Below are 25,329 nucleotides of genomic sequence, written 5' to 3'. Positions count from 1 at the left end.
ATCTTTTTTGAACAACATGAGGGTGAGTATTTAATGACAGAATTTTCATTATTGGGTGAACTGTCCCTTTAAAACTTTTAATTTTTTTTTTTTTTTTTTCTTTTATGAAAGGGAAAAATACTTGCTGTACAGATACTGCTGAAAAAGCAGCACACAATGGTGGCATTGTGACATCTCAAGAGATATAAAGAGGTTCTCAAGAGATGATGAGAGAGGGGGGTGGGTCAAAAGGGTATATCTTGACCTGCTGCTCAATGTGATGTGGGTAAGTGGCTACATGTATTCCATGTATGTATGACCTGCTTATCTTCTCGCACATGTTCTCACCCTTACAAGAAGAGGTGCCATGTGATCAAGGGTTCGGGGCTTGAAGCCCGAAGAGTGGGGCTGAAAGGAATCCCACTTTTTGAGTATGTTTACGACAAAGCTTATTTAGGCAGTTTCAGAGGCAGTTGATTTTCAAAGCAGACTTGGAGAAAACGAGAGATATGCTCCATACCTCACTCTAACCCCCCTCACCCCCAAGCAGTTGTTTCCATGGTTACTGCAGCTGCCACCTTCTGCAAGTCGTCATGTGGAACAACACAAAGTTTGATCTGACATGGTTCACTCACAAAAGACATCTATCATTTTTGAATGAATGCTGTGCCTCATCCAGATTCGATCACAGCGATGTGCATGCAACGATCACAATTTATGACTAACTCATGAATTTGCGTGTGTAGTTTTCATGATGTCATGTTGTGAGTGTGTTGTTGATGATGGAGCATTTCAAAGGACACCAATTCACTATAATCATGAAAATAAAACCATCATTACCTTCATAAATGGCACAAATGAATGAAGCTAAAGGAGAGAGAGAAATACATTAATTGTTTATTTGCATTTCAGTGCAATTATCGGGACCAAATATGTGGATTAGAATATTTTTTAGCCTTTGAAAGAAAATGTGTATTTAATAGATGCAATCAAACACACTTCTGTGTCTGTTTTGAATAAAAGCCCCCTGACAACACCCTATCATTTATAGAAGTAACTTGTTTATTGCAGATCTGGTAAACACTGCAGTCTGTAATGATTTTTTGGACTAAGCTGAATGTTAACATTGGCTTTAATTACATTTCATTTACATATACCATTTGGGGTAATTACGATTTTTAAAATGTTTTTGAAAGAAGTCTTTTATGGTCAAGGCTGCATTTATTTGATCAAAAATACAGTAAAAACAATAATGTTGTGAAATATTATTACAATTCCAATAACTGTTTCTATTTAAATATATTTGAAAATGTAATTCAATCCTGTGATGGCAAAGCTGAATTTTCAGCATCATTACTTCAGTGTCACATGATCCTTCAGAAATCATTCTAATATGCTGATTTAGTGCTTAAGACACATTTCTTATTATTATCAATGCTGGAAACAGCTGTGCTGCTTAATAATTCTGTGGAAACTGATAATTTTTTTCAGAAACCTGAAGTGAATAGAAATTTTAAAAGAAAATAATTTATTTGAATTATTAAAAAAAAAAAAAAAAAAAAAAAAAAGATATGTCTTTACATATATTTGATTAATTTAATGCATCCTTGCTGAATAAAAGTATACATTTCTTTAAAAAAAATATTTACTGAACCATATTTTTCCAGGATTATTTGATGTAGAGTTGTCAAAAGTACCGACTTCGGTACCAAGTTGGTACTGAATCTTTAAAAATATGATGCTTTGAGCGCTGTTGAGCAGATTCGTAAACACCTCTGATTGGCCATTGTGTTCACGCGCTCATCAGATGTGTCTGTGATTGGCTACAATGATCAACGCTTCAAAAACATGTTGTAAATAGACATCAATGACACTCTTCACCGAGCGCTTACACAGATACACACGGGAGCGTTTGAAAACAGGCGTCTATCGCAGACCAGTCCCCTGATAGACGCCTGCTTTCAAACGCTCCCGCTTTCAAAACGCTTTCAGATTCAAACACTTCCGTATATGCTTTTAAACGCTCCTGTGCGCTGATCATTGTACCCAATCACAGATATATCCGATGAGCACGTCAACACAATGGCCAATCAGAGGCATTTACGAATCCGCTCAACAGCACTCAAAGCGTCACATTTTTAAAATTTCAGTACTGACTCGGTACTTTTGACAACTCTAAGATGAGTAGAATATTCTAAAGAATAGCATTTATTTTAATAGAAATCTTTTGTAACTGTCACTTTTGATCAACTTCATGCATCCTTGCTGAACAAAAGTATTAAAAAAAAAAAAAAAAAAAAACTTTTGAAAGACTAACTAAATTTCTCTGCTTAGATTTCTATTTTTACTAAAGCCGCCACTCTTATGTTGAAAGCTAAACATCTGTTGCATATGCACACCACCTTATATCTGTAAAATAAATTAATTAATAAAAAAAAAAAAAAAAAAGTGATGTGATGCACTTTGTATAACATGCATTTTTATACAAAGTATAAATATAACAGTTTATTTCTGCACAAACTAGTTTATATCATCTGGATGGATCCAGATTTAGATTTTCTGTATAACACCTTTCCCACTCATATTGTGCATTAAAAAGAAGTGTGCATTTCTACCAAAGTCTAGTATGCTGTTCCAACCATATGTAATGCTTTTCTTAGATCTCCTCTAGCAACACCCCTGTTGTATTATCTCTAAGCAGCTTCTCACTGAAAGCGAGGCTGGCGCTGTGCCATAATTCGTTCCGCTGGACTTTAAATATCAATTGCCATCATGTGAAGCCATTTAGGACTGTCATTCTTCATTGGCTTGTCTGCAAACAAAGCAGTCATTAGGGGTAAGAACTACTCAAAGTGATGTAGTGTTTCTAAATTATGGATGCAGTGATTTGGTCGGTGACAGAAGCAGAAGACTACGCCAGGCTGAAGACAGATTTGTCTGACATCACCTGTCCCTCTAACCAGAACTGATAATCACAGAGTCAGTATTAACATATACGGTACACGAAAATGCACTCAGTTTTTGCAAATTAAGCAGTTAAACATGTATAAGATAAAACCAATGATTAGAGTGCACCAGGTAGGCTGAACTACTCCGTATGCATATTTGCATACAATATTTGGAGTACACGCTAAAGTAATTAAAATGATTTCAAGCGCTTTACAAAAAGATTAGCAAACACTCATTAACACTTTGATAAGATGGACGGCTCTCTCCATTCAACAAGCCAAGTATAGCAGTGTAATCCAAACAAACAGCTGGAAATCACAAATTACACAAAGTTTCCATCTCATTAAAAGTGGAGCTGATGCAACACAGTTTTTCAGTGTCACTTTTATGACCTAAGAATTCCTTTACAAATCACTCAAGTTTAAAGGAGCAACTATGAAGTGGAGAAGACTTAAAAATTCTACAAAATCAAACCAAAAGCCAGGAAGTTGCAAATGTAAATAGTGGGTTTAATGGGAAAGTGTAAAAAATATTGTAAAAGGAAGTTAAACTAGCATTCAAATAACATGGCGCTAGCAACCCCAAGGGCATTGGTTTGATTCCCAGCGAATAGATGAACTGATACAAATGTCTCCTTTGAATGTAATGTAAGTAGCGTTGGATAAAGGCATTTGGCAAATGCATAAATGTAAAAGTGAAAGGTCATTACTGCTTGTTGGTAAAGCCAACCAAAGCCGTTTAACTCAGCTGTCACTAGTGTGAATTCGCCAAGGTGCTTCACAGTTAGACTTCTCTACGATCCTTAACTGCTTTCATCTCTTTTCTCTTTGACACAATAACTTTAAAAGACGGATTTGTAGGTCTTCACTTGCACTACACTGGATCATACATTTTACAACATCTTTGGAGCGACTCCCTGAAAATCAATGATAGAGCAGGTCCACACCATTTCTTGATTATCAGCCATCCAGGCTTGCAGCTAGAGAAAAAAAAAAAAAAAAAAAAAAAAACACTGACTTTTTTCTACAAAAGGAAAAAGCTGAATAAAAAGAGAAGTGAAGCCTCTGGACATCAAGCATCAAATATCAGAAAGAACTCTTCAGGTTGGTTTATCTGCAACTTTTTTCTTTGCCTCAACTCAGCCGTCAAAGTATTCAGAAGTCCACTCGATACCTAGTGCGAGTAGGTCATTTTAACCTGTCTGATGGCTACTAGTAATTGTTAGGTTGTTCTTAAGACTGATGTCTCCTACTGTGGATTGTGGGAAATTTAGTTTCCAGAACACTTAAAACTTTTTTTCCCCACAGGTCTTAAAATCACAGCAGGACTCAAATCACATGCATTACCTCAGAAATGAAAAGGAAAGTTCAGCAGCTTCACAGCATGCTGTAAATATGATTTTTCTCTCTGTACAGCTGTAGCTATCTAAAAATTATCTCTAGACAAAGAGCTTTGACTCTTTCAAACCCAGCAAATTTGATCATTTAACCAACGGACAAATCCATTTGGCAATCAATCCAATCAATTTTTCTCTTAACAGAAAGGATTTTCTTCCTTTTTCAATTCAGATTGGCATTACTAAAAGCATATTTCTTAAAAACAAAAAGCAAATGGAGAGGAGAAACACATGAATATTACATTGCATTTTCAATAGACACTGATAGATGCATAAGTTGATGATTCTGGTTTTGGGGTAAATCCTGCGGAGAAGTGGTGGGAAACACTGGTCTAGTGAATTGCTGAATATAATATGGATTTGATGCCCGCTGGACATAAGCAACACTGCTGAAACAGACAGGTGCACTTATCTGTCTCTGTGAGGCATCTATAAATCAAAGCTGAATAAATTCCAGTGTAAGTGCTTTTGTATTTACAGCACTGAAGAAACATATATTGCCTTATAGTTATGATTTTGTTATATACCATTATGCAGCATTATTAGATCATTTTGAGACCATTTTAAGACAGAGCACTGAGATGAAACAAGCAGAGTTCATGAGAGCAAAAACGGAAAACTCAAGCTTTAGCTGTTTGTGTAGATGCAAAGAAAGGAATCCAATCCAGCACTAAAATTTTAGTAGAAACATTTACATTTCAAATGTTAGTGTAATTAATTATATATATATATATATATGGGGCATCTCCAGTGCCTCCTCAAAGTGCCTCCTCCTCCTCCTCAAAAAAAAAAAAAAAAAAAAAAAAGGATGAGAAAATAATCCATATTACATATAAAACAACACAAATATTACAAATTATGACATTAAAAAGAGCGCAAGTCACTCGAATTCCTTAAGGAACACTGCCCAACAGCGACACCTGCAGGTAAAGTTACAGTAGGAGTCATGCCTCCCTTTGCTCTCATAGAAAACCATCAGACCCCCGGCGTGCGGTGGGTTTTGTGGAAAGTAACTGAGAATGAATGGGGGAAAGTCACGTGAGAGGAGGCAATGTCTCCATCGTGCTAAGATTGGATGTAATTGGTTATGATTGGATATGATTGGTTTGTGCGATAAATCCCGCCTCTTGTTTACGTGCACGTTCCGCGAGTCAGTTTGAATGAACAAATGATGGCGAAGACTAATTGAAAAGTAAGTAAACACATCACCCAGTTAGATATCACCGCTTTATGTCACGTCAAAATCAAACTTGAAATGGAGTGAAAACACGATGACTGCGGGGGTTTTTAGTGCAATCAGCTAGGTGAAATTAAAAATACAATTCGCGTCTGTGACAGACGGTGTTTACGGAGCATGACTGATGATCAAAAATAGTCTAAGTTGACTATTAAAGAGAAAAACATCAATACACAAAATATATTGTTTAAATTGTTACTGCCTTTAGTTATTGTTTTGGAATGAATGTAGAAATGCTTAAAACACTAACTTGATGAGATTGACTTGGTTTTGATAAATAGAACATTTATTACAATACATTGTTAATGTAAAATTACAAAATAGAATTGTATTTGGTTGCTTTTTTGATGTAATGTAAGGTAATGTTCATTTAACAAGGAAGATGTGTCAACGTTAAGAGTAATGCACATGAATTTACATTGGTTCATAAATAAATAAAAAATTTGCCTCCTCATTTCAGAACACCACTGAACGCCACTGATATATATACGTATATATACTTACTGTCACTTTTGATCAATATAATGCATCCTTTCTAAACAAAAGCAATAATTTATTTTTTTCTTTTTAAATCTAACCCAAACTTTTGAACGGTGTGTAAGCATATAATTATAATATAAAATTTGCATTAAAAAAAAAAAAAAAAAAAAAAAAAAAATTAAATATTTAATGAAGAAAAGATAAAATACTAGCATACACAAAGGCACAATAAAATAAAAAGGTTTTTTTTTTTTTTTATTCCATTTGATCAATTTATTTTCTCTTCTCTTTTTTTTTTTTTTTTTGACCAGAAAAACATGCGGATAACACAGCTCCGCTCACCCCATCTGAAGGTACAGCTTGAGGGGGAGGTCACTCCAAATGAACACATTTCCTGACTGATTTCTGTACAGACCCCCGGTTACTGAATTGCAGGGGAGGCAGTCAGACAGACTGCAATTTTTCCTAGAACACACAATTACCATCTTCGTGAGGTGAATGCAAAGCGACACAATGAAGTACTTTTGGAAATAATACTTCCAGTCTCGCCCTCCCCGAGATTTCCAGTAAATATAGAAGCGTACATGGTAAGAAGAAAGAAAATCCAATAGAAATGGCCTCAGCGGACTGAGATGAGGCACCTGTGTCTTTCATCTGTGCCATCAAGAAGATCGGACAGTTTATTTAGCTGGAGCGGTTTTGATTGCTCATAAATCTGCACATCTCGCTTGACAGCATATGCTGTGCGGAAAGTGGGTCATGTAGGGAAGGTCTGGACTGGAGTGGCAAGCCTGTCATAGATTAAAACATGTGGCTGGACAAAATAATGCAAATGTGTGCCCTGCGGCTGCCAGCTTTTTTTTTTTTTTTTTTAATAAGACTTGAGGTTTGTTGGCAGTCCTTCTGGAATTGCCAGGAAGATCGCTGGGGAAGCTTTGCCATTATCATTAGTTGGAATACATTAACATGGGCTTGTGCACAATTTTCAGGTGGCCAGAACAAAATTGTGCATGTACCAATCAACATCAAGGTTAATGAGACAACTGAAGAAAAAAAACAAAAAAAACTGGGAAGTCACTGAAATTCAACCCGTTCTGAGCAAAACCCACGAGGAAGCGTTGATTTCCTCCCTGTTTACGTGTCTGAGTTTCCTAAACTGAACCCTGAGGATCAATGCACTCTGATCGGAATGACCTTCCAGGGCATCTGCATTTTTTATTCTCCATCTGCGTTCACATTATGCTCCATTTCAGACATGGCTCGCATTTATCTGCTTTCAACTGCTGGCCAATTTAACGCAATTTCCAGATCAAAAATACCTTAGGGGGATTGAGTTACACCACTCTCATCCTCGCCTGTAGCCACTGCGGTGCCTGAGAGTACGCTATCACAGACCCCAAATAAGGCATTAATTGTAAACTGATTTGCTTTAAATTTGCTGATTTGAAAAAATGTGTAACTGTGTGTAGACACATAGGATACCGCGGTTTTACCCCCAAGTATGTGGCAAAAGAACCTCCGGATGCACAGTAGTGAAATATCTAAATGAATGAATGAATGATCTATCTATGCATATATGAATCAATCAATCAATCAATCAATCTATCTATCTATCTATCTATCTATCTATCTATCTATCTATCTATCTATCTATCTATCTATCAATCTATCGATCTATCTCTCTTATTTTGTTTGACACATCCAATTATTTTCACACAATAGTGTAACAACAGCAGAAGAAAACGTACTATAAAACATACAAAAAATAATTCTGCTGAAGTTGTCTCTTTCCCTGTATTTTATTGTTTTTTTTTTCAGCACTGAACATCTTCATAATATAAAGTGATATAGGTAATATAAAGCTCATAATATCTGTCACATGCTGAGAAAAATTTATTAAATATAGACTTGCTACAGAATACACATTTTGGTTGTACACAGAATATTGATTTTCTAAAAAAATAAGTAAAAAAATAAAACGAAAAACACTATATAACAGTCAATACATTTTTGTATAATGATTGCATTTTATACATGGTTAACTATTTTGTATTTATTACTCACCAATGTATTTATTTTTGCTATCTTGTGTTACCCTTTTATTGTTTTAGAACTTAGTGTGTGTCAATAAAAAATAAATTTACTTTATGTGCATTAAGTTCAATGAATATAATAATTGATTTGATTAATACTCAATGTAAACATGTATGCATGTGGCAAAGGACCGTGTCATTTCTGATAATAAGAGAGTGAATATTTATAGAGATGAAGGTTTAAGCTACAATCCTAGAGTGTTTCGATTTTCAAACAACATTAGAAGGTAATATTAGACTCTGAAATATTGATTCATAACTCAGCAGTATGAGAAATTAAAGCTGGATTCTTTTGATGAGGGTGACCATGAAAACAGAAACTCAGAACGCATTTAGAACAGCCTCTTTTATGTCAAGTTCATTTATCCAGCTGGGCTTTCTTACCACATTGACCACACATACAGCAAAAATAGTTGATAAAAGCTGCCAAACCAGCTGTGCACCTAAAGTAGCACAAGCTGCTAAATGTGCAGGTACTCTAAACAGCCATAGACGTAGAGGAAAGATGTGGAAAATGAGGCAGAAATTTTGTATTGCACCTGCAGTCCTAAGCTACAGTTGGAATAAGGCCATGTGTGATTGTTCGGTGATTAGCTCTACAGACGGATTATGAAAATACACTTTTGGGGGAAGAAAAAAAAAGAAAAAGAAAAAAAAAAAAAAAAAAAAAAGTTAAATAAGTTCACCAGCTTTCTATATTTTATCCACTTTTGTTTCTAGCTTTTAAATGAATAAATTGATTAGAATTTGTGTCACAGGGAAAATAAAGTGCTGCTACTAAGGTGTTTTTTGAGGGCATTAATAGAGAACACGTTCTTGTTTTATGCCCCATTTGTTCATTGGAACCCAAATAACCTGAGTGAACTAAATATCCAAAGGTCTTCAAAAACTGAATTCTATTTTTTTTTTTTTTTTTTTTTAGATATTACATTATTAAAAATAAAGGTTCTTCATTGGCATTGATGGTTCCATGAAGAACCTTTAAAGGGTTAGTTCACCCAAAATGAAAATTCTGTCATTTATTACTCACCCTCATGTCGTTCCACACCCATAAGACCTTCGTTCATCTTCAGAACACAAATTAAGATGTTTTTGATAAAATACGATGGCTCAGTGAGGCCTGCATTGCCAGCAAGATCATTTCCTTTTTCATTGCCCAGAAAGGTACTAAAGACATATTTAAAACAGTTCATGTGACTACAGTGGTTCAACCTTAATGTTATAAAGCGACGAGAATACTTTTTGTGCGCCAAAAAAAACAAAATAACGACTTTATTCAACAATATCTAGTGATGGGCGATTTCAAAGCACTGCTTCATGAAGCTTTAAAGCTTTACGAATCTTTTGTTTCGAATCAGTGGTTTGGAGCACAAGTGAACTACAGAAATTTTGAAACACTTGTGACGTAACGAAGCCTCGTTTAGTAAAATCACAATTTTGGCGCTCTGAACCACTGATTCGAAACAAAAGATTCGTAAAGCTTCAAAGCTTCATGAAGCAGTGTTTTGAAACCGGCCATCACTAGATATTGTTGAATAAAGTCTTTTATTCTTCTTTTTTCGCACAAAAAGTGTTCTCGTCGCTTTGTAATATTAAGGTTAAACCACTGTACTCACATGAACTGTTTTAAATATGTTTTTAGTACTTTTCTGGGCATTGAAAAAGGAAATGATCTTGCTGGCAATGCAGGCCTCACTGAGCCATCGGATTTTATAAAAAATATCTTAATTTGTGTTACGAAGATGAACAAAGGTCTTACAGGTGTGGAACGACATGAGGGCGAGTAATAAGTCACATAATTTTCATTTTTGGGTGAACTAACCCTTTAACATCCATGGCAACTTTCCATTGCTCAAAAGGTTCTTTATGGTAGAAAAAAGGTTCTTTAGATTCTAAAAATGTTCTTTACATTAGAAAAAAGCGTTCTTTTAAGAACTGTTCACTGAAAGGTTCTTTAGGGAACCCAAAATGGTTCTTCCATGGCATTGCTGTGAAAACCTCTCTTTTAGAACCTTTATTTTTAAGAATGTATATGTATTTAAATAACAAATTGTAAATTTAGAGTATCTGCAAAATGCTGGTATTTTATATAATTATATCCATACATTTTATTAAATACATATTCTTATATATTTTATCGGTAACACTTTACAATAAGGTTCATTAGTTTACATTAGTTAACTACATTAGTTAACATGAACTAATAATGAACTGCACTTATACAGCATTCCTTAATCTTTATTAATGTTATTTTCAACATTTACTAATACATTATTAAAATCTTGTTAACATTAGATAATGCACTGTGAACTTACATGAGCAAACAATGAACAACTGTATTTTCATTAACTAACGTTAACGAAGATTAGTAAATACAGTAACAAATGTATTGCTCATGGTTAGTTCATGTTAGTTAATACATTCATGTTTAACTACTGAACCTTATTGTAAAGTGTTACCATTTTATCAATTAAATTAAATATTTTTTATTGGGTCTTACTGGGTTAGCACTTTTTATTAAATAAATAAAATTGTATATAAAATATGTAAAATAGTGATAAACCCAAAACACCTCAAATAAAACTCATTAAAAGACCCTGTTCTTAAATGCAAGAACTATGAGTTGCTCCAGTCTTTATTAGAAATGTCCTTTCTGTTATGCAACGCACTGTGCACAGAATCAGAAGCAGATGCAGTTTATTTACACTATGCAAACTTCATGAAAACCTGATGCAAATATCCCTGCAGCAGAAAAATGTCAATAACAAACTACTTCATGAGATTGATGGCTCAAATCTGAAAACTAGTTATGTGAAGACATCAATAAATTACCCATTTACCTGCGACAAATTCCTCTGTGGATTTCTACTGTATCAAGGAACTTAAATATTTGCATTTATAATACTTAGGAGGAAAAAAAGTGCTGCAGACCCCACACAACCAAAGCGTTTCGCTTTAGTCACATCATTTTTTCACGTCTTTAGAGTCTGTCAGAATGAAGTATATCCCCCTCTCTTTGGTATAGAAACTGTGAACTCCGAGCAGCAAATGGAACAAGCTGGGTAATTGTGCTCACTTTTCTCACTCAAAATCGTTCTGCACTTTAAGGCTGAATGGAAGTGGAGTGGGATGTTTGTGGCAGGGGCCATTCAGCGCAGGGAGGTTTGCAGGATTGAAAATCAACAGGCAATGTGTAGTTATGCTGCTCACTGATTAAAAGAGATCAACACCATTGATTTTCTGTACACTTAAATCATTCTCTCTTATAGGATTTCAGTCAACAGCTTTGGTGGCAAAGACTGCTGGTGTCGGAGCCATTTATCCTTTCCCACTTCTGTCGATATGTGGAAAGCACCCAGCGACGTAATTCAGTTAAAATGACTGGCCCATCATTGGACCATGTCATTTTAAGGCCCCCATCTATTTGGCCAAAGTGCGAGTTTCTAAACCGAAAAGACATTGGTTAGCATTATTTAAAACGGGCAATGTTTTGCTTTGTAGGGGGTGGAAAAGACCTTTAAAGCAAATTGAAACATCCCATCTACTCGTGTAGCGGTAATACAACATGGGGATGCAAGCAATTTGTAGAAACGCTTAGTTTTTTACCCTAATTACACACTTACTTCCAGCTGTGCAGCTGGTGGAGGGAAGCCATTTGCTGTTAATGAGTATCCGACGGACTTACAACAAATACGTAATGCTGTGCATGCGCTGCTGTTCGTATTAGGGAAGGGAGCGAATTCAAAATGCATTTAACTTTAGTCATTTGAAACTTTCTTTAAGTGTTTAACTCTTAAGGAGCACAGAGAAACAGAATGGCAATTTGAAATGAATGCGTGATGAGTGTTACAATCAGCCGGAACAGCAGGGACATCTTCACGAGTGTCTCTCCTCACCTCTCCCTCTCTCTCTAACAGAAGACGTCTAAATTAAAGCCATTTAGTAGGAGCTCTTATCCACAGCGACTTACAAAAGTGCATTCGTTTTCCCATGTGAGACTGCCATGGTCAACAGATGGCAAGCATGCCAGCAGGATGCTTTACTGGTAGTACAGAAACAGTAGCTATAGAGAGGCTAAAACTGTGTGTGTGTGTGTGTGTGTGTGTGTGTGTGTGTGTGTGTGTGTGTGTGTGTGTGTGTATGCGGGGGGAGGGGGGGAGGGGGGGGGTTCAGGTATACCCTACACTGTAAAAAAATATTTTATAAGTTTTGTTATCACAACATTTTTTCTTTTGTGAAATCAACTTAGATAATCATTGTGGTTCGGATGACATAATATTTTGAGTTTCTGTTCATTAAATCAATTGCCTTCATTGTATTACATTTTTCATTTCAATGAACTCAATATTTTAAGGCAACCAGGTAACTTACTTTTTTAAGTTAAACCAACAATTCTTTTTTTACAGTGTATATTATAGGGACAAAATGTCCCCACAAAGGTGGCAATATCCGAGATTCTTGTCCTTGTGGGGACATTGTTTGGTCCCCATGAGGAAAACAGTTATAAATCATACTGATGGGTAGGTTTAGGTTCAGGGGTAGGGGGTAGAATATACAGTTTGTACAGTATAAAATCATTATGTCTATGGAAAGTGTATGTGTGTGTGTGTGTCATGATTGGGCTCATCATTGTCAAAATAATAATCCTAGAAAGCATGACCTAATATGAATACAAAAAGGGGATCCAAATGACTCGTATTGGATTCAGTGTTCAGGCAGCTGTTTTATCTGTATCATAGCAATTTAAGAACTTGATTATACACAAACGTTTAAATGTTGCAGTAATGTTCATTTGTTCACTTTCCATGTGCATGTACTATTAAAAAAAAGTTAAACTCAGTATAACTAATTATAACTATAATGTGTGTGTTTATGTGAGAAATTTGAATTTGCTGGAAACATTTACAGATTCTCTAGTTAAAACATTTTCACCTTTCTGTCCATGGATTTTTGGCACATCACTTCCTTTTGAGGGAATGAAACTGCGCCCACTCGGCGTAGCATTTTGAATCATAAGAAACATTCTTTCAGGTGTGTACATTTTGACTGATCGTGTAAGAAAGAGGCCTATTAAAGGGATCGTTCACCCAAAAAAAAAAAAAAAAAAAGTCATCATTTACTCACCCTCATGTTGTTCCAAACCTGTATGAGTTTCTTTCTTCTATTGATCACAAAAGAAGATATTTTAAAGAATGTTGGTAACCAGACAGTTGACGACACCCATTGACTTCCTTAACAGGAAAAAAAAAAAAAATACTATGAAAGTCAATGGGTGCCGTCAACTGTCTGGTTACCAACATTCTTTAAAATATCTTCTTTTGTGGTCAGTTTTGGAACAACTTGAGGGTGAGTAAGTAATGACAAAATTTTCATTTTATGGTGAACTATCCCTTTAAGGTGTGAAAATACTTTTCTTTTATCTTTTTTTTTTTTTTTTTTTTAAATGAAGACAGAAAATTTTAATTATGTAATTTAAAGGGTTAGTTCACCCAAAAAATGAAAATTATGTAATTTATTACTCACTCTCATGTCGTTCCACACCTGTAAGACCTTCGTTCATCTTCGGAACACAAACTAAGATTTTTTTGCTAAAATTCGATGGCTCAGTGAGGCCTGCATCACCAGCAATAACACTCCCTTCTACAGTGGTTCAACTTTAATATTATAAAGCGACGAGAATACTTTTTGTGCACCTAAAATAACAAAATAACGACTTTATTCCACAATATCAGCTTCATGAAGCAGTGTTTTGAAATCGCCCATCACTAGATATTGTTGAATGAAGTCGCTATTTTGTTATTTTTGGCGCACAAAAAGTATTATTGTTGCTTTATAATATTAAGGTTGAACCACTGTACTCACATGAACTGTTTTAAATGTGTTTGTAGTAGCTACCTGGGCATTGAAAAAGGGTGTGTTATTGCTGGCGATGCAGGCCTCACTGAGCCATCGGATTTCATCAAAAATATCTTAATTTGCGTTTTGAAGATGAACAAAGGTCTTACGGGTGTGGAATGACATGAGGGTGTGGAATTTTCATTTTTGGGTGAACTAACCCTTTAACACAAAATATAATCGACATAGTTCCAAACCACAAACCAAAACTCCTCTTGCTCTCTTGACCTGTTTTCACAATCCAACCACTTTCCAATGGAAAAAAAAAAAAAACATCTGTCCCACCCACCTTTACCTATTTCATTCAGAAATATTTCACACTACAGATGCAGAATGGGTTGAATCCTATTTTATGTTCACTTTAAGATTATGAGAGCTATGAAGTGAAGGCGTTGACAAGACCTGTTATGATATTTGGATGAATGTGTCACATGGACAGAATACATGGTGAGAAGCAGATGGCACTTCTATATCTTCACTTCCTCTGACTGAAGACACATCAGATGACTTTAAGTGTGAGAAACGCCAAAATTTACAGTGGACAGATGTTCCCTGCTTTGATACAGCATGTGTGGAGATGCAAGACGTTTCTTTCAAGAGTTAAAAGTATAGTTCACCCAAAAATGAAAAATCTGTCATCATGTACTCACCCTAATGTCATTCCAAACCTGTATGACTTTCTTTCTTCTGTGGAACATAAAGGAAGATATTTGGAAAAATTTGGATATTTTTTCCCATACAGTAACAAGTCAGTGGGGTCCATTGTTGCTTTAGACTCATTTTTCTTCTTAACAGTCTTCAAAACATCTTCTTTTGTGTCCGACAATATAGAAAAAGAAAGGTTTGAAACGGCATGAGGATAAGTAAATAATACAGAATTTCGTTTTCAGGTGAACTACCCATTTAATACTCACAATCTAAATCTCAAGAGCAAAACCAGGAATTAATAACGCTGGTCATGAAGCAGTATTTTAGGTCTAAATTTTGATATTAATTTGACCCTGATAGATTATATGATTTGTTTAGGTGATCGGTTAGCAGAATCCATCACAAAGTTTGCCATTTCAGAGGTGGCATGTTTGAAGGGCAACGGCACTGACATTTCCCTTGTTGCCGGAAACTGTCTAACAAGGTATTCCATGGTGTCACCAGCCGCTCAGTTCAGAAGTGTAAGACAGACAGTCTTTTACAGCTGAAAATAGCTCACTCATTATCAGCGCAGAAGAAATGAGTGGAGGGAGGCTTCCACAATCAGCCCAAAATAAAGCAGTGACATTTTGATCCATCCTCACCTACTGTAACACTCTTTCTAAAGTTGAATATAAACACATTAGTGGTTTAAAATCAATTTAAAAAAGGGATTTATGTTCCGAGGTCTTAAAAAGAGACCAAAGACGTAATGTGCCCTGTATAGTGTTCCAAATTCAAAGATTAATTCCACACCAGTACATGCTAATCAAAGGCAACTCCCAATCACTAGTTATGTAAGTTTCGAAACAGCCTGTGAAATACGGGCAGCTTACTTCCCTTTACTCTAGAGTTGTGCTCTAGATTTAGTTCATTTGGCAGAAGAGGCTTATTTCCATCAGCGCTACACTGCTATAATAGGGCGAGTGTGTATGTGTGTCCGTGTGTGTCATAAAGGGTAAAGGCAGGGGGTGAGGGTTTAGTGAAATGCCCTTAGTTATATTGCCCATTACAGAGCTCCAAGAGTCCCAGTGGACCACCAACGTGGGCCACAATAAAACTAGTGGACAGATGGAGATAGCCAGAGAAATATTCCCCATTCACATTCTGACAAAAAATAGACAGCCGTCCTCCATTAAACTACAAGGTCACTTGTTTGTGTACAAACATAATAAGATATGACTTTTTATTTGTTTATCAGTTTCATCATATAATTGCAATAATCTATACTGTAAAGTCAGAAGTTTTCACATATGTGGTGAACCGTTTATAAAATCAGGAAATAGTAAAAAGCATCAATAATTAATTTTTCAGTGGTTTGGCATGAAAGTATGTGCCAATTATTTGTAAATTAAACATTCAAAAAGCACATATGAGTGTGTGTTTAGGTGTCCATATGCTGTTGCCCATATATTGTATGTGCAGAATGAATAAAAAAAAGGATACACACTACTAATGACTTCATTGTTCATTTATAAGTAAAAGACCCCTTGGTGACAAACATTGTCTGAAAATGAATCCTTTTGTCTTTCAGAAAAGCAGGTTAATTACCAAAGCAGCATCCATTACATGAGTGTTAAATTATTTACATTATGGACACATCCGGCCAAATAGAGCCCTCGCCATGGATAAAATGTAGAGAAAAGCTTCTGGGCTTCTGTGTGGTGTATGTATTGATTTTTAATAATCTGAAAAGAACATTGTGCAGCTCAGCAAAATAAAACACACCACTTCTGAAGTAATTCACAGTTGTTATGGCTTTTTTTTCCCTTTTTTTTTTTTTCATAATGTAGCTGTGGAGTGACAAACTTCTATGGCATTGACACAATACAAAGATTAATGGAAAAGTGAAGCTGTGCAACTCAAAACAGAGCACTTTGAGAGACATCATTATTCCTGGACTGATTATTTACAAGGAAATGCAATGAAAAGAAAAAGAAACCACCCACAAGGTATCCAATGTGAGTGGTGTTGTGTGTGTTTTATAAAATGCAAAGAATGAGAACACCATTTCGACAGATTATAACCTGTCCTGTTATAATCAATACAGCTTAGAAAAATATCCATATCTAAAACTTTATAAACTAAAATTACTTGCTTCCGGAAATGGCCATACGCACGTTCATGAGAGAGTCGAGTTCCGGCGGAAGGAAGTATGACGTGGCTCCTCTTCTCTTATATCGAAATTCTCTGACATTTTTCTTTAAAACTTCTAGTTTTAGACTTATAATTTGTGACTGGCATTTTGTTTTGCTATATCCTCTGTTATTCATATGTCCTACGTCATACGTAGTGTCAGAGGTCACCCTTCCGCCAGGACTCGACTCTCTCGTGAACGCGAGTACGTCCTTTGCCGGAAGCCAGTGATTATATGTCATTACAAAGCTGGGAAAAGTTAGGATATTATTTGATATAACTCCGATTGTGTTCGGCTGAAAGAAGAAAGTCATATACACCTAGGATGGCTTGAGGGTGAGTAATTTATGGGCAGTGTTAGGGGGAATGCATTACAAGTAACTTGAGTTATGTAATCAGATTACTATTTTCAAGTAACTAGTAAAGTAACACATTGCTTTTAAATGTACAAAATATCTAAGTTACTTTTTCAAATAAGTAACACAAGTTACTTTGTTTTCCCATTTATGGACTGACAGCTCTCCTGTCCTCATGTTGAGAGAAATAAAGTGAAGAGGTGTTGTGTGCGCTGTGTGAACATGATGGTTATTGTAGTTCTAGACTAATGTGAATATGCGTTTACTCATCTCACTTACACAAAAACATTCAGTATTCCTCAAAATGAATAAAAAGAGTGAAATGCAATCTCAGAATATTGAACAAACCTGCAATAGTTAAACATATTAAAAACATATACTTTATGTTTTTAATCTCACTTTATTAACCGATGTCTTTGCTGCTGACCTTCAATAATCAAATTCAACCATACGATTAAGCAAAAATGCCTTTAGATAAACATCACATTTGTGTTTTATTTTTTAAAATTTTTATTGCTGAAGTAAGAGTGTTGAACTTTCTTCTCCTGCATCCTATTCTTCTTGAATCCAGAATGGCAGCACAGCTGAAAGGTTTGTTTGAGTTGCGCCCTCTACTGAACAGCCGTGAATTTGCATTTCCTTCAGCCCAAGGCTTATTAATTTAACTTTTGGTGTGAAAAGGGCCTTTACATTTGCCAAAAATAGAACTTTTTGTTGTTATTAAAAAAAAACAAGCAAGCCCAGTCCAAGTGAGAAAAACTAACGCAAAAGTAATGTAATGCATTACTTTTCATAAAAAGTAACTAAGTACTTTTTAGGGACTAACTCAATACTGTAATGCTTTACTTTTAAAAGTAACTTTCCCCAACACTGATTATGGGATAATTTTTACTTTTGGGTGAACTATTCCTTCTGAGTTGATGTACAGCTTCAGCATTTCCAGTGTAGACAGACTGCGGCTTACTGGTCACATCCGGTGTGAACAGGGTTTCAGATCTCTACACATCTCTACTGTATGCTCAGGCTTACTCTTTCGGATAAAATTTACTTCCAAACATGTTAAAGGGTTGTAGAGATGTTCAAATGTAAAATGTTTGTTGTTGACCTTTAGTATTGACATTTCTAGATGTGGCCGATCAAGTTAAGGCTAGACCGGGGTTAAGGTCGACATTAGAAAAAGCTCTAACTTACAATGTGAAGCATGAGGTAGTCTCCCAGGCCGGGGGCACTGTCGATGCGGATCAGGATGCCATCCTTGAGCGAGGTGCTAAAGCCCACTGTCAGCCTGTCCGTACGGGTGCTCGGGCGCTCGTTGGCTGGCCAGTTAAAGGTTATGAGGCCTCCTCCTTTCCCAAAGATATACGTTGTTCCAGCTGTAAAAAACAACAACAAGAGGATGCAAAGATTAGCTTGTATTACTGAGGGCTTGACTCTGAACACATTTAAACTGAGAGACACTAGTTGCTTTTATGGGACTGTGTGCAGAAGAACCTTGTAACATTAAGACTTTGAATATTAAGTGTGACAAAGAGAAAAAAGTTTATGCCTAATACTGTGCCGTAAAGGGTTAGATTCGGAACACAAATTAAGATATTTTTGATGAAATACGTAAGTTTTTTTTTAATCCCCCATAAAAAGCAAAGTAATTACCACATTCAATGTCCAGAAAAGTAGTAAAAACATTGTTAAAATAGTCAACGTGACAACAGTGGTTCAACCTTAATGTTATGAAGCGACGAGAATACTTTTTGCGCGCAAAAACAAAACTAAAATAATGAGTCGGCGTTCAGACGTAGAACCCGGATGTGCTGCACTGTCTATACAACGTAAACAGCGTAGGAGAATGACAGGGAAGAGAAGAAATTGTTGAATAAAGTATTTTTGTTTTGTTTTTGCGCACAAAAAATATTCTCTTTGCTTCATAACATTAAGGTTGATCCACTGTAGTCACATGGACTATTTTAATGATGTCTTTACTACTTTTCTGGACCTTGAATGTGGTAATTACTTTGCTTTCTATGGGGGATAAAAACCCTCTTGGATTTCATAAAAAATATCTTAATATGTGTTCCGAAGATGAGCGAATGGTTTGGAACAACATGAGGGTGAGTAATTAATGACAGAAATTTCATTTTTGGGTGAACTAACCCTTAAGAGAAATTTTGCTATCATGAATTTTCAGCCATAGTGAACTATAAATTAAAGAGGCCTATATATACAGTTTGGGGTCAGTAAAATATTAATACTATTAATTTGAAAGAAATTTTCTTTTTCTAATTTGAAAGAGATTACTTTTATTCAGCGATGTCTCAAAAGAGACAGTAAAGACTTTTACACTGCAAAAAAACTCCCCAAAAAAATCTATTTCATATAACTGCTGTTCTTTATAAACTTCTACTTATTTATTTATTCTATTTCTATTTAGTGAAATTCACAATTCACTCATGTCATTCCAAATGCAGTAGACAAAAGAGCAAGATAAAAACCACATTATCAATTCCACAAATGCTGCTAGTACTAGAAACCAATGACACGCCACTAAAATGTCCTCTTCAAGTTTCCACAACTAGGCCAAAGACTTTGAGAAAAGTCCTGACATTTTTAAGTTGTCAGCGGCTGCTCTTACTCGCGTTCTCATAGCACTAGCGATCAGATCTTAAGCATGAATAATGCCCACACCTGGGTCAGAAAAGTCATAATTCTTCAGGCTCATATTCTCAGCAGAGCCTGCTGGAAAATGCTGTGACCTATCCAAGTTAAATATAACTCTTTCCAGGGAATAACAGCAGGAGCCTTTGATGAATGAATTCTGCTATTATCATGCATTATACTTGGGAAAAGGTAAACGCAAAAGGCTTCACCTGGAATAGAGGTAGAGCAATAATTCTTTTGGTTTTGACCGGTACATGCAGAAACGGTGTCAGCGTAAACAAAAGCAATGTTGGGTAAACTGCAGTTTCATGGGACTATTTGTTTTGGACAACAGTTGCAATGGTGGGATTGTGGTGCAAAGCTGTTCTGTTGATTTTCCCCCTGCTTTCAACACTCCACCAACAAATGGCTGCATGTACGGTAGGAAGGAAGACAGCTGGCAGAACTGCCCTCCACTCAAAGGGCCTGTCAAGTGGAACATCTGGCCCTGGAGCAGATCATGCACTCACACAATATATCGCCCCCCTCCATCTTCGGCAGACACAGTCCCTTTACGGCTCTCATTCTCAATTTGAGTCGTCGACTTCAGCGAATCTTTCCCTTGACAGCTTGGCAAGTCATCGGGGCAGCAGCATGTAATGTATATGCAAGATTTACCCAGATGCATAAGAATTTATGAATTTGCCGTTACAGGCGACGTATCCGTCATTAACTTCTGACAGATCGCAACAATACAGAATGGCAAGTCACAGCTGGAGATGCGATGCCGCCATAGATGCAATCTTTTGCTCATGGACAAGACAGAACTGAACCTCATTTGCACTTATATGTCTCTGTTTTTGAATGAAAATTATTCAGAAGTAATGCATTTAATATCATAAGCATAGCACGAATTCTGTTGGCATTACGGTTTTACTCCGAAAGCACTTAAAGGTTATTACCTTTTTCTTTTTTTGAATGGTTTGGAGATGCTCTAGACTTGCACTGTTATGTCAGACATGTAATGACTGTGAGGCTTTTAAAACAATTAAGAAACCTAAGTGTGCCTTTCTGCATTTTGATGAGCTCACTGATATTTTCTGTTATATGTTTCAGATTAAGACGTAAAAGGGAAATGCAGCGGAACATTTTCATAAAGAGGAAGGAGTGTCAATGGTTTACTCAAAAGCAGTGCCTGCCTTCAGAATGGAGGATGTTCTTTAATAAATTAGCTGCCAGCTTCAAACAACCCAGCTAATGTGAATCTTAACCTGATAAGCATTCAAATGAGGACAGAGCCCCACAAACAGAAAAAAAAAGAAAAAAAAAAGAAGCAGAAGAAGAAAGGACTTATTGAGATGCATACAATGTGTCTCAAAGCCTCTAGATTTTATTTTAGGGTTTCAAGCACTAATGGTTGTCTTGGTTAAAATGTTCCATTAAGTAAAAGGGTGGTATCTCTTCAAATGGAGGGTGTTCTTCCTTTAATGGATAGTCTTCCACTGACCTAGAATACATAGACTGAATCATCAATAACCACTCAATTATCTTATAGAGTGTAACGGAAAACATCCAGACATTTCCCCACATATCCGTACATTGCAATGTGATATGTGTATTTATGTCTGTATAGCTAGTGTGAATATGTTATTGAAACCTTTTAAGGTAGCAAAAAATACAACAAATATCTGGGAAAGCAGGATATAACAATGTTTTGTAACTTAGTAACTGCATATCAAACAACACTGTAGGTCCCAACCCCAATTAAGTATTAATGAAATATTAAACACACTTCAAATGTCACATTTCAGAACCATAACTCAAATAAATAAAGTGCTCTACCGTTTCTTGGTTCAAAATCAATATAATTAAGATCAAGTCCAAAATCAAGGCTGAGAAAAATACCCATAAGCCCTTGTGCTTGAATAATTTAGTTATTTGTGCTTTAATAATTCAGTTATTTGTACTCGGTCAAAGCATGGGAAAACACAGGGTCATGAATAATAGTATTAATTATTTGTATAAATATTACACAAAAGTATATAAAATAATAATATTCTAAAATAAAATAAAAATATGAATTAAAAACAAAATATAATTTATAATGACATTTTATGTTCAACTTATACTATTTCTGTGCATGTGAAGTGCATATGAGTGAGGATGTTTAAATGGATGACTGTTATTCAGGAAAGAAAAGCCACTAAGTACTAATATTAGAATAAATACACAAACTGTACTGAGTATATTATACATTTATAAAACAGATAGTTCTGGCCCTTGATTCTGATTGGTTGAGCCGCGTTCGAAGCCGTCGTAAAATTCCCGAAAACATACATCTGCCCGCATTACATAAGTATCGCTGCGCCACTGAATGTGTATGTTGCTGCGCCTGTCTTAGCAACCACTCTTAGCAACGTAAACATATGTTTGTTCTCAATTGATTTTGTTCATTAAAGCTTACTGCATTATGTGGAAGAGCATTGTGAGAGAGATATCGAGTGACCGAGTGTATTACCAGCATTCAGATTTAGCATTTTCCTTCAGGTCAGTCCTATGTTCATACTAAAAAATCAGTTTGAATGTCCACTGCGATCTTGTCCTTTTAACATTTAATGAGGTTTCCCGTGCCCTGCTGACACTGACAGCTAGTCAAAGCATTTGTCATTTTCGTATTGTTCCGTGTTCACAAGTTTCAATATAAAAGTCTTTGCGACTGTGCGACTCGCTCATGAAGACAATCAGCTGCCATCTAATGCCGTAATAATGTAACTTCTGTTGCTGTTCACAGTCAGGGACTATTTTTTTCCAGCGGAAGGAAGACTTTTAGTGATTTTACTTCATGAAAGTTGCATTGATACATATTTTTTGGCTTTAATATTTGTACTGTGTGGTAACCATTTTATAAAAGCAATAAGCCCCATGAAGCTGTAGTTTACAGTGAATTTATAACAGCTCCGCGTCGTGCCTAACAACACCCCTTAGCTGTTATAAATTCACTGTAAACCATGGCTTCTTGGGGATTATTGCTTTAATATACACGGCTTTACATTAACACCCACCAACCCACCAAATGCAGTTGGATTTCAGCAGTGGCGTGTAACGCAGTCACTACTACAAGACACTTTGGCAGGTTTAATTTTATATACATTTTTCAATTGTAGTCTTTTAAAAAGGCATCTGAAATAAACTAAGTGCAATGTAGTGTTGTCAAAAATATCAATTTTTCGATACATATCGATACTGAAATATCTGAATAGCTTCCAATACCCATTTTCTGCAGAATAGATACACAATACCAGCTGCGCTTTCTCGCTCTCTCATCTCTCCAGCAGCGAGTTGACACACGAAACCCGCCTCCCCTCACTCACTAGTTTCATTTGCTCCAGATGAATATTGTTGTGTTAAAGGGCCTGAATTTCAGCATTGCACGTATTGCACATAATTTTACTCCTTCCCGCAGATTTTGTGCTAAAACCCAAAGTGCGCGCACATAAAACCACCTCTCAGTACTAAATTGAGTTCTTTTTTGCTGCTTATTGTGCATAAACAGTCAAATACACACAAAATAATGTCAAAATGCCGGTCTTGTCGAGTAATCACGTAAGCACAGTCAGTATTGTTTTAAGTGAACGTAAACAGTTGAGAAAGAAAACGCACGTGTAACAGTATATTGGATCCGTGCTTCAGGTCTTAAAATGACAGCAGCCTAATATACCTGCCAAAAATATCTATCTCCCCCCCATGGTATAAATGTCAAATTGTGGCCAGTGAAAATGCTAAGTGGCTAGTAACTTTAGAAAACCACTAGCCACAGTGGCAGATGAGAAAAAGCTAATGTCCAAGCCCTGTATATATATATATATATATATATATATTTAACAGGGTAAAAAAAATTTTTGAGATCACCTTAGGTGAACTTGATGACACCTTGAGAGACACCATTACTTAATTGATTTAGGGGAAATTCACCTTATTTGGTTTTAAAGTGTATAACCACAGAAAACTCTAATCTCATCTCAGCTTTGATACACTTATCATCATAAAGGACAATCACCAACAAGGGCACATCCCTTTTGAGACATGTGTTTAAAGTGATAAGGCACACATGATGAAGAGTTCCATGCAGCGTGTCACGTAATGAAAACCACAGCCTTCAGTTGCTGCATTAAAACTGCAACAAGACAGTGGCAAGACAGATAAAAGAATGGTGTGTCTTCCATGCAAGGTGGAAGTTCAAAGACCTGTCGCACAATCATGCATAAGATCATAATGTAAGTGAAAATGAAATGCCTCCGCTCAATATGTGATTCATTCGTACCTGCCCTATTGATATTCTGTAAGTGTGAAATGGAAATAGCGCTGCTGAGCTTCGTCTCCCCAAATTTGCCTGTAAGATGAGAAAGTTCAAAAGCTCAATTCACTCACGTACATCCCAGCTTCTTCTTTTCAGCTCGACACTATGCACGTGCAAAAATTGCTTGCCTGTACACACAGAGATGTAATATCTAAAATAGAGTATTTTAAGCAGTCAGGCACTGTGCTAGAATGATCCCAAGAGTCAACAGTATAGAGCCGCTCTCACGGCGAGTGTCGGGAGGTTTAAAGCCTATCAGCTCAGCAATTGGTTCTGAGCTTCTTAGATAAGGAGGCGATTAGAAAGGCGAGCAGGTAGGAGTCCTGTCTGCTCGGAAACTTGAATGTGAGTTGCTGTGAAGTTCTAGACTCACATTTAGCAGATTTCTGATTCGATTACAATGACAAAAAAGGCAGCGAGACCAGACATACATCATACACAGTTGATTCAGTAACTTGTGAGCTTTCAGTTTGGATTGGGTTTTTAATTTAACTAGCAAATGAGTTATGCTCACAGACACAGTAGCACAGCGTGAAACCCACAGAAGATATGTGGGTTGAATAAACCCATTTCTGCCTGTGGGGCACTTGGGAAACTGCATTCATATTCTTTCATTTTCAAACGCAAGTATGATATGACTGGTCTTGCGATCCTTCGTGAATGTTTCTGTAAACGCTTCAGAGATCGAGGAGGGAGACAGATGGGCAGACTTAACTGCAGAGTACAAACAAAGATCTCACGGCACAATGTGGCGCTAAAAAGAGGGACTACTCTAAACTGGCAATGAGATGGCATTTTGATAGATTTCTTTTCAGCTCCTCTTTTAACCCCTCCCTCCTCCCATAATTTTCCCAACCATTGCACTAAAACTTATTCCAAGCATGTTTACCTACTCGAGAGAAGTCTTTTTCGTTCAATCATGAAGAGTGGTTGCTCAGGCCGCACTGCTTGGCATTCTTGTCTTTCCCCAGAGAGTGAAATTCAATAGAGGTAATGATTACTGTGAGGACCAGTACTCAGGAGTGAGACTGTTCTGCCAACCAAAATCGCCAGAATAAAAAGATAAAAGTCTCATCAACACAAGAACATAAAAATGCTAATCATTGTCTTGCTCAATAACTGTCTAGTTTTCT

General features: G+C 36.3%; 1 protein-coding gene across 27 annotated transcripts in view; it reads right to left on the bottom strand.

The window, feature by feature from the left end:
* nrxn3a (neurexin 3a) overlaps positions 1-25,329 on the bottom strand; it is a 350,095-nt gene that overhangs the window by 66,651 nt on the left and 258,115 nt on the right. For all 27 annotated transcript variants that reach the window (XR_007925837.1, XR_007925839.1, XR_007925840.1 and 24 more), the window contains one exon: positions 18,400-18,581. Coding sequence is in view for 23 of the 27 variants with exons in the window: in XM_051867470.1 (XP_051723430.1) it covers positions 18,400-18,581 (182 nt within the window). In the remaining 4 variants the exon portion in view is untranslated. The remainder of the gene's footprint in view (positions 1-18,399; positions 18,582-25,329) is intronic.

Source organism: Ctenopharyngodon idella, chromosome 17, assembly GCF_019924925.1.
Source record: "Ctenopharyngodon idella isolate HZGC_01 chromosome 17, HZGC01, whole genome shotgun sequence".
Classification (NCBI taxonomy): Eukaryota; Metazoa; Chordata; class Actinopteri; order Cypriniformes; family Xenocyprididae; genus Ctenopharyngodon; species Ctenopharyngodon idella.
Note: the sequence above shows the minus strand (reverse complement) of the source record. Positions and strands in the feature narration are given on the sequence as shown.